Source organism: Pelobates fuscus, chromosome 5, assembly GCF_036172605.1.
Source record: "Pelobates fuscus isolate aPelFus1 chromosome 5, aPelFus1.pri, whole genome shotgun sequence".
In the NCBI taxonomy this organism is placed as follows: Eukaryota; Metazoa; Chordata; class Amphibia; order Anura; family Pelobatidae; genus Pelobates; species Pelobates fuscus.
This window is the reverse complement of record NC_086321.1, coordinates 107,614,476-107,630,776: the sequence shown is the minus strand read 5'-3', so window position 1 is coordinate 107,630,776 and position 16,301 is coordinate 107,614,476. Positions and strand designations below refer to the sequence as shown.

General features: G+C 36.2%; 1 protein-coding gene across 5 annotated transcripts in view; it reads right to left on the bottom strand.

The window, feature by feature from the left end:
* Positions 1–16,301, bottom strand: part of SNCAIP (synuclein alpha interacting protein) — a 219,318-nt gene that overhangs the window by 60,737 nt on the left and 142,280 nt on the right. For all 5 annotated transcript variants that reach the window (XM_063454126.1, XM_063454124.1, XM_063454129.1 and 2 more), the window contains 2 exons: positions 13,389–14,206; positions 6,073–6,252 (listed from right to left, as the gene is read on the bottom strand). In XM_063454126.1, the coding sequence (XP_063310196.1) occupies positions 6,073–6,252; positions 13,389–14,206 (998 nt within the window). The remainder of the gene's footprint in view (positions 1–6,072; positions 6,253–13,388; positions 14,207–16,301) is intronic.

Sequence of the window (16,301 nt, the reverse complement as noted above, 5' to 3'; positions counted from 1 at the left end):
ATGGAGCCTTGACAGGAAGGGGTGGGGCGAATTTAGATTATGAGGTGCCTGAGTGTAGACATGCCTAAGGCAGCACAAAACCAAAATTCAAAATATGTATTAAGAATGCTTTTTGTTCAAAACTACATATGGGAAAATTCAGGTGGAATAGGAATGTTTGAGGCGATAGATCTTCTTGTATGTGCAGGTCTTTGTAGATTTGCGTAATATTTTCTTTAATCTCTATTAAACCTTTACACTCCCACCACATGTGGTATAATATTTCTATAGCACTAGTACATCTCCAACAGGTGTCCGAATGATTATGTTTGAATTTCTTGATTCTATAGGGGGTAAGGTACCATCTATGAACAATTTAAAAAAAAGATTCACGCAAACTAAGACTATGTGTTATTTTCTTAACTCGTGTAAAAGCCCCCCCACATTCCTCTATTGAACAAAAAAAATATTTAAATCTCTTTGCCATTTATTTATTTTTATTTCATTATTCCAATTCCAATTAAACCTCTCTCTCTCAATGTCTCCAAAACATTTGGAATTATATTTGCTGTTATTATCTGAGTTTTATTCATGTTGATTTTGTATCCAGAATATCTACCAAATTCAATAATTACTTCTGGATATTACTGGGTTAGAGAAGGTAAGGAGGACATTGTCTGTGTATAAAGTGATTTTGTGATTCGCTTCACATATATTTAGGCCATAAATCTGCTCTTTCTGTCTAATTAGTGCAGCCAATGGTTCGATGGATAAAATATACAGCAATGGCGCCAATGGGCAGCCCTGCCTAGTTCCATTCTTAATGTCAAACCAGTCAGATATCATACTAGGAACAATAACTTTAACTTGAGGGACTGTATAAAGTGTCATAGCACTTTCTTTAAAAAAACAAAAAAAAAAACTATCAGGCTAAAATTCTCCAACACTAAATCTGGGAAACTCCAGTTCAACCTGTCGAATGCCATTTCCGCATCTAAGGCTATAAAAGCAGAAGGTAAATCATGAGCGTTCGAATGGCTTATCATATTTATGATTTTCTGGGTGTTGTCAACCATATCTCTGCCCATCACGAACCCAGTTTGGTCCTTATGTATAAGTTCAGGTATGATTGTTTTAAGTCTTTCTGCTAGAATCTTAGAAAATATCTTTATATCTAAATTAATAAAACAGATTGGGCAGTAATTCGACAGGGTGTCCGGATCTTTTCCCGGTTTGGGAATTGGGAGAATATTGGCCTGTAATAGTTTTTGTGGTATAAGTCTATTAACAGAAAATTCATTGAAAGTCTGTTGTAAAATCAGTGATATTTCATTTTCAAATGTTTTATAAAAAAACTGTTTCCATAATCCATGATCTAATTGTAATAATTTGTAAAATTGGAAAATAATTTACACTGCAAATGCTGAAATACATAAAAGGTTTATAGTGTCGACTATATGTACTTTCAGACTAATATATTATATTTTCTTTTTCCAAACGATTATGTATTATTTATGGCCATAAGGTGTTGTACAGAATTCCCTTGATCCTCTTTTTCCAAATATATGGTAATCTTTGCTGAACCAGACAGACTCTACGTTGGACATGTTCCAAAAAAAAATAAAAAAAAAATCTAGTTCTGATGGCAAATGCATTTGAAAGTCAGTGTAAATACACCAGGGGTTATGAATCCAGCTACTAAAGTAGACATTGTTCAATAAAATATAGTTTAAACAGAATCTGTCATCGACCTACTATGCTATTGGTCATAAAATAAAGTGATATTTGGAACAATTTCTTAAACCAGCAGGAGATTTTCAGTGCACATGTGATAATGACATTATTTGTAGCTACATCTTCGAATGTTATAATTGTCGCTAGCACACATAGCTTTCAGCTATCAATGGAAGCAATGACAACATCATGAACAGAACTAAAACATACATTGTTTTTTGTATAATTAGAGGTAACCAGTAGGCCACTATCCATGATGCAAGAATATTGGGTAGCAATGAAAAAGCAGAAAATTGATTGGTCTCAGCGATAAACCAACTTAATTTTGGTCTCAAAAGCACTTGGAGAGAGTCCCACTGTGTAAGGTGCCCTGGATTAGCAATCAAGGCATTATAAAAGCTACCTGAGTCATGTACGTGTATAACAAAGGGCATCAATACAGTGCTCTTCAAGTACCTGTTTAGCTGTAGTCAAGAAAAGAACAGTTTAACCCCTTAAGGACCAAACTTCTGGAATAAAAGGGAATCATGACATGTCAGACATGTCATGTGTCCTTAAGGGGTTAAAATAAACCCCAAATTTACAGAAACACAACTGGACTTCTTGCGTAACACTTACAGTGCTATTTACTAAAATGAGAATTGTCAAGAATTCATAATAAACTCAAAGTGAATTTCAAATTTAAAGCTAAAATTGCTATGCCTTCAGTATATTTTTGTCAAAATTTTTAAATCCCTATGAATTATCTTTAAGTTCCTAACAATTCCCACGTTGGTAAATAACCCTGGCAATCTATGCTCAGCATTAACAATGAGCATTTGAATGCAGCACCAGCGAAAGCATTTCCAATAAGAATGCATTTCTCGACTTTATCATTCTGGATTTGGGGATTTTACAATCACATTTATATAGCACCAACATATTCCGCAGAGCCGTACAAGAGGTAAGCAAGACAAGCATTTCATTCTAACAATGAACATGTATGACATAAGGGAACATTAGGTGAAGAGGGCCCTGCCGAAAGGAGTTTACAATCTAAAGAGATTAAGGGAACAAATATGCAAATTGAAGAGAGGGAATCAAGTGATCTGAATATACCCGAGGATGGGAAGGGTGTGTGTGAAGAAGGAGCACAGTAGATGTGAGATGGCAGAGGAAGGTTGTAAGGTATGAGAAGAGAAGGGATGAGCACATAGATTAGAAAATTCCATATTAATTGTTCATTTTAGAGCATGATTTACGAGACAGATCATGGCATACGTATAGAATTCAGAATGTTTACAAAGCAACAATTTTAAACATAACAGGGACAAAATGCATCCAGCAGGATGCGCATTCACAAATTACCATTCACAATCATTTGAAGTACTATTTACCGACTGGCAGTGCAAGTTGAAAAAAATCTTGGTGAGAGTGTTAGTCACATGGCAGCTGGCCAGTGCTTGCCAGTGGCTGATCAGTGTAACTAAAAACTAGTAACTGGGCAGCTATTATTTCCCAGTCGCTACAAGGGCCCCATCTCATGGAAATGGGGCCTGCAAAATAACAGAGAGAACCTGATCTCCCCATGCCCCCACCCACTGGTCATCAAGTGTGGGCTTTAAAAATAATAATAGGGGTGTACAGTGTGACAAACGCTTCTTCCCGCGGACATTTGCCACAAACTCCTGGAGGAGTGTGGAAGCTGGCCTCCTGCCCACCGACTATGGTCAAGGTCTGAGACACCGTTCAGCACCAAACGCCCTGGAACTATTTTGGGCATAGGACCACGTGTGCAGCCGGTCAGAACTATGACACAGTGGTGTTTCCCCTGCACTGCATGAATCTGAGTGCTATTTGGAGAACTTGGGCGCTTGGATCAGGGCTATTTGAGGATGTACTATTTGTGGGGTTATTGTATGTTTTTATTATGTTTTGGGGTACTTTTATGGTTTTATTTTTTGTGTTGGGCTCTCTGTTCCTGGGAGATAATTAGCTTCCCGGTCATTAACTCAATTATCTCCCAGGAGTAGGCGTGCGCATGGGGTGTGCCTGGGCTTGGATCGCCCCGGGACAGTCCCGCATTTTGTGGGTCTGTCCCGGATCCCGGGCACCTTCACCACCAGTGGAGATGTGCGAGTGGCAATCATCCCTCCCTGGGTAGGGCTATTCATTTTACAACCAAGGGGACCTAATATTCCCCCAAGCTCCCTCATGTGAGTTATTTAATAGTCAATGGTAGGTGGATATGCTATTGTACAGCCCCCAACCATTTAATTATATAATATATATGTGCTGCTACACACCAGGGAGCTAAGACAAATCGACGAGACAGGACCCGGAAATTGTGACTGTCCCACTGAAACCAGGACAGTTACAATTTTCAGGTCCTGTTTCGCCTTCACGCCTTCGTTCCCTGGTGTCCCACTGGAAGCAGGACAGTTGGAAGGAATTCCAATACATGAAATACATCTTACCCTTACCTCTTGTGTCATTTTACCCCACCCCTCTTAGATTGTAAGTTTATTTGAGCAGGGCACTCAGCACCTTCTGTTCCTTTATATCCAACTTTATTTCTTGTAACTACTTGTTTATTAGTCCACCTATTGTACAGAACTGCAGAATTTGTTGACACTTTATAAACAATAATAATATTGGAACAGAATTGGAAAATTCATAAATCATGGACTATTGGTGTGTCGAAAGGACTTGGCTTGGAACCATTGATCCAGTTTAATTAAGAGAACATTAAAGGTTTTATATATGTTATAAATGTAATAAAAAACTATAATATTTAGTAAATACATCTTCCTATGCCCACCTATTTATCAATCGATTGTCATCTTTGACTCCTTATAAAATGTAATTCTATTACATTGGAGAGTTTAACGTTCGTGGGCTGTGATGTGTTTTCATAAGTGCTTCGGTTTATAGGTATTTTAATGGGAAGTGGCTATACTCCAACATGTTAAGTAATTTGGAAAATAGAATGTCAACATTCGAGGTGTATTTGATAGCTTTTTATTGGACTAAGTTACAATGTTTGTTTCTAAGGGCTACAGTAACTTTAGAAATAATGGATCCTATACGATTTAAGTAAAATATTAAAAATGTAAAGACGAAAACTAAAAATCAGAAACAATAAAATACATTTATTTAAAGGCAACAAAAAGAAAGAAATATAGAACTGAGTACCATTTTTCTTTAAAAATGTTTTTTTAACCAATATTGGTGTTGACAAGATTAATTTAAATCAAGTTTTAGAAAAATACTATGTATGCTTACATTGCCCAGACGTGACTTTCTAACACCTTTTGAGGATGATACAATGTGTGTCATGCTTAACACATTAAGAGATAAATGGTCACGTTTCAGTGGTGTCAGTTCCAATTTACTTCAGCATGTGTAAAGGACATAATTATAAGACATACCTCTGATACATTAACAGTGTATTTAAAACACCATTTCCCAAGATAGCCTGTATGTAAATGAGTGTTAGGTAAAAAAATTTCATGACACCATGAACACGTGTGAAATTATAGGAAGACGATATATTTGCATTGGATGCCAGGATATGCCTTGCATTCAGTGCAACTGAACAGAAGTTACAATTCACGATTGACGTAAAATCTTCTCGTATTATGGGCTATGACCTTCCAGGTAACAGTCCCTCTATAAACTAAATGCCCTTTGTTTTTTTGACTAACAGACAAAACATGTGTTGTCCATATATCTATGTGTGTGTATGCAGAGGACAGATTAAGCATCTGGGTAGGTTTTTAGACAGCAAAATGTCTGTCTGATTTTAGTTACAATGTAAGGCTGAACACAAATAACAATGACCACAAACAAAAAACAATTAAAACATATTAAAAAAAAACATATAAAAAAACCCTAAGTTAATAATTTAAACATAGATCAAATTTAAACAAACAGCTTTTATATTGATAATTATTTACATTATAATGTACTATACTTCTTTGTTTTATTTTATATTTGCTTTATTCAATTTCTACAATACAAAACACATCACTTCTTTATAGTTATTTTGAAGTTTGAACATACTGACGTTTTAGACTACCACCCATATATTTTCTAAAAAGCAGCCAAGATTTGGAAATCCTGCAAATTATTATTTATTATTTGAATATTATTTTATTTCACTACCTTTTGCAATTTACAATATTTATTTACCTATTAAATGAGAGCTATAAGATTAAAGAACATATTACCAAGACTTTTGTGACATCTAATTTAATTATACAATTTGGTATCTCACCACCTCTTCTATATTCGTTTTCTACTCCCTCACTAGATGTTCTTTACGCCCTATCCTCTCAATATACACAAAAAGGTGCTTAATCACAGAAAGAATGTTACCTTTATCGCCAAACCGGCTGGAGTCAGTTTCTCGTCATTCCTCTCACTTAGGCAATCTTCTCCCATCAGGGATGTGAGATGCTGCAAGCATTCTGCGTGTCCGTGGGACGCAGCAAGGTGCAAAAGATTATTTCCATTCTCATCATGAATTTGATCTAAATTATCAACTGCAATGTGAGGCTGGGAAAAGAAAGGAAAACAGAAGGTATACGTTTAATACGTTCCAAAAAAGGTAGCAATAAAATACTTGTCGTAAAGCCAAAGAACAAGGTGATCAAGGCTTTTTCGTCATATATTTCCTATTGATATAAGTAGGTTGGGACTAAAGAAGCAGAATGATGTGTCATTGAAACCAAAAAAAAATTGATATATTTGTGGCTTCTGCCACTCATTGTGCATTTTATCCTCACATGCTCACTTTTTGAAAAATATATTATGCAGAGCTCTATACTACTCTAGTGCAAGAAAATGTATAACAAAGAATATACATGTGTGTCAACCAATGGTGGCTGGTGAAGTTTACAGATAAACATGAAAAAGACCCTTTTGTGGTTGAAACGTTGCTTATTTCTACTCCAATTAACCGCCCTACTTTGATTTCACCTTATAATGCATGGACCGACGTACAGACAAGTTTCCATAAACACGGGCGACAAGCCACGTTACATAGATAGAACATTAGAGTTTACGGGTAGAATGGCACCATCAAATTGCAAATACACAGCAAACACAGGGTTCATAGACAAAGCGAAACAAGGGTGTACCTAGGACAGGGACATCTGGCACAGAGGTCAACACCAAAAATTCCAACTGCATAAATATGAATGTAACATTGTGCCATGTCAACTGTATACCTCTGTATTTGTCAAGCGCTTTATCCTTAAAAAAAAAATGCATGGACCATCATTTATTCTAGAGATAGTGAGGCAGAAAACTTTACCCTTGGTTATGCCCAGCTTGCCCCTATAGACAAGCCTCCACTGGTGTCAACGCACATGCATTACACACATTCCTATACATCCAAATCCACATATCCATTTACTCACAATGCACATGTTACACTCTAAAAGCATATCCGCACAGGACGTTTTAACTGCTGACTCGATAAGTTGTATATGTGGCTGCACAGACTTGGTTGGGTGTACTGCCTCATAAAGCATAACTACATGGTTGCCAAGTACACTGGCTAAGCCAAATAAAGTAAGTGGAGACATTGGGGAAATCGCAATGTATCTGTCTTGGAGTTAGCACTAAGGGTAGGAGACCAGCACTTCTTTATCTATAGGCAGTGCTGTAATTCCATCCTGGAGTTCTCACAAGTTTTCATGCCTGACTTGTCCTCATCACTTATTCCTTCAAGCAATATTTGACTGCGTGTTACTGAGCTTGCTTTCATAATTTGCAGAGCATGTCTATAGTAATAGTACTGATATTGTTCAACAGCCAGCATTCCCAAATCATCGTCAGGTTTAAAAAAGCATATGTCCAGATAGTTTTTTAGTTTTACTATTTTAAAAACCTCTACTGTATCAGTTATGCCTGTCTATAAAAGGAAACCCATAGAGGACTGAACTCATGCCAGGACTGTCTTGTTAACACACAATTTGCCTAACACATCTTGTGGGGTTTTCTATCCAACCAGTACATGCGGTATAAAGTACTGCAGAATAGTTTGGTCCCATTAAAGGAAAACTCCAAACTCCTAAATCACTTCCGCCTGTTGTCCCTTCCTCGTCACTTGAAAAAAGTGGCAATGTTGAGAGAAATTGGCATTTTTACAGACTGGCAAGGTTGCAACTCCCAGCTGTCAATCTTGAAGTTAACAACGTTAAAGATAAAATGTTGCTACCTAAAATGTAATTATATCAAGCAGTTTAAAAAATATATATTTGCAACCTATTAGTATCATCTCAATCAGTGGTTCTCAAACCAGCCCTCATCTTCATCCCCCGCCTTCCCCCTCTCCCCCAACCCAATCCAGTCCAGAATTTAGGGATTACCCAGTTGTGTCCAAGGTGCTTTTATAAAAAAACAAAAAACACCTTAGACACAACTAGGTAATCCCTAAATTCTGGATTGGTAGGGGCGCGTAAGAACTTGTTTGGAAACCACCAATCTACATCTAACCAATTAAGAGTATATTCATGTACAGTATATGACATTCATGAAGATATCACAAAAATACAGAGAGCTTGCTCAGTTAACAGCCAATCAGAACCTTGGGATATTTTCTGATTAGCCCCAACGCATGGATTGCAAAAATGTTCACTGTGCCTGTAGGGTGTTTGCTTTAATTACAAATGTTTTATACATTTTAGCTACGTGTTGGAACAAAAAAAAATCTCACATAAAAGCAACGTTAAGTAAACTGAAGTATTAATTAAAGCTTCAAATATAATGTTTACTACTGCAAAACCTGATACATGACCAACACTAACAAGTAAAAGATGGCAACATTTCAGTTAGTGGAGGACTTGAATCCTGGAAAATGCCATGTGACTCGTAAATGTCACGTTTTTGAATTTGCAATAAGTTACATGTTAACACCAGCTTCTGTATGCAAGTCTATATTTTGACTGTCACCTTTTATCTCAATTATGCTTATTCTTTTTTCTGTTTCTATTATAAAAATCCACTGGGTTTATCACTGTAGGAGAACTGAAGTTTAAACTAATATTTCAAAGGAAAAATGTCTCGATATCTCTACTGGCTTTATTTACTTAGTCATGAGAAAATATCATTGTCTTCCTAAAGTCTATACGCTTGATTTATGTAATTCAGTGTTACCGATAATTCATCTCCAAAGAATTACACGTTTATTATTTATTTCTGAAAACCTATAAAATTAATCTTTTGATAAATATAGTCTTGCTTAGCAGTCTATAGCAGATCTGCATTTAATGTAAAAAATCTGTTCTTTGACATTTATACAGTGTTTCAAATATGTTTCAAATGTCTATTGATGGGCTATAGCTTTTAAATTACTTGGGGTAATTGTGTTCATAATTGCCTTAAAAAACAAGTTTTAGTTTAATTGAATATGCATGTCTTAGTTAGATGCCTGAGAATGTATAAGCTATAAAACTAAGTACTATAATTCATCATTTATTTACTATTTAAAATATCTTAGAACTTCAAGGGGTACTCCAAGATTGTAGGAGTATCCTGGCGCCGTTAAGTGAAGGTGGAAACCATTTTACAATAGTTTTCTCTCTAATCTGGTCCTGATAAGACACCTCATCTCCATAGAAGCAAGATTTTTGACATAAGGGTTTCTGCAAAGCTGCAGAAGGCGGATGGCGGAACTACCACTAATTTATTGGCTGAGTGTATCTGCTGGCCGCTATCGGCCAATGAATTAGATTCTGTACATTGAGATTTACACAGAATTGACATCCAATACTGCTGCCAGAGGTGAAGTTACACCTGCGACAGCAGAGGGTTTGAACTCTCGACATATTCTAGTTACAGTTAATTTACAGAGCAAGAGATAAAACCCTCTAAAGTAAGTTAACATCTGTTTGAAAAGGAAACAGATGTGGCTAGGGCTGCATAAGCAGAAACAAACGTGTTTTAACTCCTAAATAGCAGAGAACTGAGCAGTAAAACAGAAGGGGCGTGATCTTCTAGACAATAAGGCTGCTCCATTAAGCTAAAGTTGTTTTCATGCCTATAGTATCCATTTAACTAAGTGAGTTCAAGTAGGCAAAAGAGATAGAAACTGGGATGTAATTATATAAATTTTGTGTGGTCTCCTTAAATTCATCACCTCTTAATGTAGCTTTTCCTTGCATTGTATTGGTGGTGTGACATTACATTTATGTACTGTTTTTATATCATCTGGAATGCCCCTTAACTTTTTTAGGACTAGCAACATATCAGCATTGTAATTAAGACAAAGAATTCAGCCATTGTATTTTCTAGTAGACTGTGTTAGAGGAAATATAGGACTCCTTTCCATGTTTGTTGCATGCAGTGACCAACAAGTCTATAATCAGCAAACTGGCTGTAGCTTATGTTAGCGAATACAAGTCCCTTTTTAGTCTTTTTTTTACCACCTGGTTTCCATGCTAGGTCATAAAAATTACTGACAGTCACTATCAGATTCAAAAGTCTACCTGCTTCATCCAGGTATAAAGATAAAAAGACACATTTAAGACTACAAATGTTCAATAAATACATCAGTTAAACACGCAGTGTATATGTAAATACAATTAAGCAATGAAAGAGAAAGAGGACACATTACGATGCGCATTATATTATAGGAAAAAAATTGCCATGTCAGGGTTTGGGAGACATCCAAATGTCAAGTGGAATATAAATGTGCTGAGATTGCATTTTTTTAAATGCATGCTTTTTTTTATTATGTATCTTATTTTACATTATATTTTTAGTTTAGGGTTAGTGTTAGTGTAAGGGTTACAGAACTGTAGGGGATAATGTTTTTGTGTTAGTGCAGTGTAACAGTTAATGTTTAATATCAGTGTAGTGTTTGGGTATATATTTGTAACTACTATTAATAACCAGTATACAACATTAACGGCATAGAAAACAGCCCAAACTCTTTAGGTACCTATGGACTGTTATAGAAACATAAGAGATCTGTCTGATCTAAATGATCTAACAATTTAGGTAAAGACAATCAAATAGTGTTAGCAAAATAGCGTGATGATTTTTTTTTTGTTTACATAGATCACAAAACAAAACGCATTTGCAGGTTATTGAAGATAACGGTTATTGGCAAGAGATTCTGTATAATTTAACAGGCTAATGAGGCCTAACCAATTTTTTCGGTTATTTTATTTCTATTTCTACAGCACAGATGACAAAGATGCCCATAAATCAAGTTCTCAGTGGACAACCGTCATATTTCAAGATTTACCATGAACTTGACAATGATGAATCACAACTTACTTTGTTTCATAGAGCCCTGCTTGAAAAATCTACATTTCGTACCTATTATATTTTGTGAGAGATCACTGTAGGAGGTTAGTTATGTAAATATAAATGGTTAACTAAAGACATTGTAGTCGTAGTTCTAGTGCAAAAACAACACAAAACTCTCAATCATATAGAAAAAAAGTCTGTACTTTTAAAATGTATAAAATGAGCCATTGTCTGGGCCAGTGGTGCCCACCCATGGTTACCCTTGGCTCGACAGCTCTTGCTGGGCTACATTTTTCATAACTCACTGTCAGTGTTTTAGGGAACTAAGGGAATAAAACCCGCTTTGCAAAAAGAAAAAAACTCTTTGTCATGGAATTTGAAACATTAAATTATCATAGAATTTATGAAAAAACATTAACAAGCCAATGCTGAGATATTTAACTAGTTCCCGATTGTTCTTGAGATAAAGTATATGTATATGGAACGAAATATCTGATGTGTCAATTCTTTGGACATTTATTTCTAGAAATGTACTTTCATTATTTATGTTACCTGCCAGCATTTTTCTGTGGTAGAAAATCACAAGTGTGCCAGTAAAACTATTACTGTCTAAAGGACAAAATTAACAGCATTCCTTAGTGAACTTTGAAAAGACTATTTCGAAAAATAATCATCACCAATAAAAAAAAACAAGAACAATCAAGCAATCCAGAAGCACACAGCCTAAAGTCAAAGAACTTCAAATGAACACTGAACATAGTTTAGGGAGCTCAAAAGGCTAATATAGGTTACCATGACAATGACCAATCCCTGATACAAAGAGTAACCCCATGAAGTACCAAAGGTATACGCAATAACCTAGTACTAAAAGTGTCCCGAAATAAACCAAAGTGATGCCTTAAGTGCTAAACCAACTTTAGCTTAATGAAGTGACTTTGGTGTTTAGATCATGCCCCTGTAGTCTCACTGTTCAATTTTCTGCCATTTAGGAGATAACTTACTTTGTGTATTCAGCCCTAGCCGCACCTGCATTAGCTGTGACTCACACAACCTCCCTCCACATTTCCTGAAAAAGAAGTCTAATTTTTAACCTTCCCATATCGCACAATGTGTTTAAATTCGTGATGTTCTTAATTCCTGCTCTGTTAATTTCCTTGCCAGAGCCTGCATCACCCTCCTGTGTGTTTAATTAGCAGAAGGAGAACTACTGCCATAGCTCTTTCTTGTTAAAGATAGGACCCTACTTTGTTTTGACTGTTAGTAAATCAGTTTAAACAGTTGTAAATGTAGATTTCCTGAAAACTCTGTTGATCACTTGATACAAGATGAATGGAACCCACGGTCATCCTGCGTAAAATTAACAGGAAATAGTGGTGCAATAGAATGCATTATGGAAAATCAGTAATAAGTCCATTCACAGCACTGATTTAACACCAAGGTAACCAGTCTGGTCCTTGTATTTGTATAAAACGACATTCTTTAATTGAGATTAATTGCAGTAATGAGTTTCCTTCTAATCAACAATTGCTTCCAGTGCCTGAAATGGCTATCACAGATGAGAAATAATGAAACATCAATTCTAAAAAAGCAAACAATAAATGCATTTTTCAATCAGAAATAGTTTCACTTTGATTTATTTGCATGTGATTATTATGGTATGTCAGCATTAACTCTGGCTGGGCGACAAATGAGGTAATGCTTCCCACAATGACTTGTACAGCTGAAAAGAGGTTTGAATCTTGATGGAGATTGTTATTTCTGTGTTTACAAACCAAGATTTTGACTGAAGAGTTAAGCTTACGTCCTCTCCATCAAAAGATGTTGACAGTTACCTTGGCAACCCATAATCATGGCATCTAATCAACAGCAAGCAAAACACTTTGGGCATTTAAGGCTTTGTTTTCAGCTTCTCTTGGTGAATGGTTGGTTCAAAAAACTGGTACAAAAAAAGCTGGCACAAAAAGCAAATCTGAAATTTAATCAAAGAACAACAGACAGCCCAGTGTTCCCACGGTGAGCCAATGACATGAAGCTGATGGGAGCCAGACTAAGCTGCACATGATTTGCAAAGAATGTCAAGAGCTAACACATTGTAAGAGTTACTGAATATACATAATTAAATAGCTAAACCACGCACAAAATGTAAAAAATATGTTGCCTTATTTTAAAGTATTCTGCTCTGGTAAATAAATATTGGCATATGTACAGAATTAGAAAACCACATTTTGTATTTGTTTTGTATTTTTTTTTTTTATGCATTTATTTTAATCTTACAATACGTAAAAACAATGATTTTTTGTTTTCTCCTATGAAGAGAGTGGGCCAAATATTATGCAGCTTCACAACAAACTATTGAAAAAAAAAAACCATTTAAAAAAAACACATTTTAACACATTTTTAGAAAAACTATTTCTGTTTCTTTTACTTACCAGTAAAGATATTTGCCCTTCTTTGACAATATTTAGTATGCTCTTATTTTTTTTCATATCTTCACCCTCCGTGTAGCTCCAGTTTAGATTCCCATTTAATCCATCCAGTTGTGAGTCTGCAGTGGCAGCCTGCAAATGGAAAGCCCTGAGCTGGCCGTTTGGCATGCTTTTTTCACCTTTCTGTGCATTGGAATCAGACAGTGTCCTATTCAGGAAGCCGTTGCTGTGGTATTCAGATTCATGGACTGAACTACACTGAATGCTAGACTGAGAGTGCTCTAAACCCCCAGACGAATGCCTGCCCTGATCAAGGACTGAAGGCTGTCCTGAGTTCTTAACAGGAGACAACACACAAAATTGAGTGGCATTGGCTGACAGGTTCTCTAGGTTCCCTGTAGGACCAGCCTTTGCTTTGCCAGGGTAAATGCTAGAAGTCCGTTTCTCTGAAGCTACTCTAGTGAAGAGAGTCATGGGTTGGCTAGACTTGATGTAAGGCACGTCCAGAATCTCATCCATATCGAGGTCATAATGTTCTAACTCTCCAAGCAAGACGCTTGGTTGGATAGTTTTACTTTTAAAGCCTACAATGTCATCCGAAACACTGTCTGGGATCTTCTCAGACTCAACATTCTTTTCATTTTCTTCCTTTTCCTCTTTCTGATCATCACTTTCATTGTTTTGAGGACTTTCTGGTTGGTGTTTCAATGGAGAAACTCTCTTTACAGGTCTGAATTTACTGTATACATCTGCAATTCCAGTTGGTTTCTGTGTGTTTCCAATAAGAGACGACACTCCACAGCTCCACGTGTTGCTGGAAACTGCAATGTTAATAATAAACCAATTAATCACAGAACTTTCTAAATCTGAATGTAGCTAGCATAAACGGCATTAAGTAAAAACAAAAATAGGCTATCAAGTCAAATACATTAATCAGGTTATAAAAATTTCATATAATGACAGAACTTTAATATAAAACAAACAACAATCACGTGCCTCAACGAATAGTATTTTTTTTTTTTATATAGTACTCGTAGCCTTAAGGGGAAGGAAAACATTTCAGCTGGATTCCAACCAAATCAGTAGCTTATTAATAGATCATACTGTTCCTGAATCTATAGGCTTGTGTTTTCAACTTCAGAAGGATGAAAAACTATGCAGGAATAAAACCTGAGGCCCAGGTAAGTAAAGTGTTTTGTTAAAAAACATAATTATGCTATGGTCATTAGTTAAAGGGTTACTCCAACCCATGTTAAAAAAAAAGTTTTTTTCAGTTTAGCATGATCTATTAGACATTACTCATTATGTGTCCCACCCCCCCCTCCTCCCCCTTATAAATCAGCAAATTAAGGATTAAGTTTAACCGACATCAAAGGTTCCCTCGTGCGGTCCAAGTCCAATCAATTGCTTGATTAGACCATTATCATTGGCTCTAAGCATATGTGCGCTTGGAGCTGATGAGGGTTAGAGAGGTGACTCCAATTACATTGAAAAAAACCAACAACACTATTTACAAAATGGAGGGAAGGGCAGGCTACCCTTTGCAGATGCACTGTCTAAAAGGGAAGATGCGGACACCGTCTGTCACAGCGCACACTACGCACTGATGACAGAAATACTTTTTGCACAGAATTGACATTAGGCACTCTAGAGTCCCAGGCTGTGTGAGTCACGTGTGCTGGGGGTGTAACTAGCCCCTGAATGCAAATATCTGTGAGCCTAGATACTCTGCACAAACAGATTCCTACCACCTTCCCAAAGAAGAAGTGGTCATGGTGGTTTTAGTAACCTTTTAATATTGATTTAATGCAATAACTAGTGAATTGGGTCTATAGTTTAGTTTTGACTATTCAGCAAAGTCCAGTTTCCATTTGTTAACTTTGTGGATAAAGTGCAGGGCTTGGTAAAGAAAGACATGTATCTCTGTTTCAGGAAAGTATTAGAAACAATTTAGTGTAATCTACATCAGGAAATGTGGTGAACTATTTCAAAGGACTTCAGACCAAAAAGAAAATTTGCGATTATTTAAGTCGGGGGTCATCTGGTTAATCTGGCAGGTAAGAAAGGTTCTGGCAAGCCATTATTATTTCAACCATATGTTATATCTATATTAAATGTGGACAGTCTGAAACCGTTTAACTCAGAATACAAATTATCCCAGACTAAACCTATCTGGTACAAGCACATTAATATGTATCAATATATAAATTTCAAAGAAACTAAATCAAAAGTCAGTCAGAGAAAGAGGCTGTGAAGAGCAGCTGAGTATTTGAAAAACACCCTGACATTACACTACTTGCACATATTATACCGATATAAAAATTAAAAATAATAATGTATAAACTGCCCGCTTATCCCATATATATCTGAAAGACTACCACTATACTGGAGAAGCAGTAGAGGAGAGGATATGCATAGTCACATCTTGTGGAACCATCCAGATGTTTAACCAGAATGTATGCCTGACATAAGGCATCTACAATTATTGGATATTGCACTTCTAGGTATTTACCCTAAACATGTCTTTTCATGTATTTGGTGTTTAAGAGCATTTCTGGGAAGCTCCCACCCTACCTGAGTAGAATGCTCTCCCCGGCTGTTCCCACCTCCTATAACCTCCGATCCAGTATTAGCACAATATGTAGCATGACACAATACAAAAAAAGAAGTGTCTCAATCCTGCTTTTCCTACAGAGCACCGCAATTATGGAATAACCTCAGGGACACAGTCAAATCTTCATTTAATCTAAAATCTTTTAAGAGATCTATGGCAATATACCTCAGCACAGAATGCACCTGTCATGGTAGAATATATTTATTACCTGTTATGTATTACATTTATATATGTGTGTATGTATATATATTGTTTGTATATTATATTTTTTATAATATTGTATCCTATTGTAACAGTGTAAT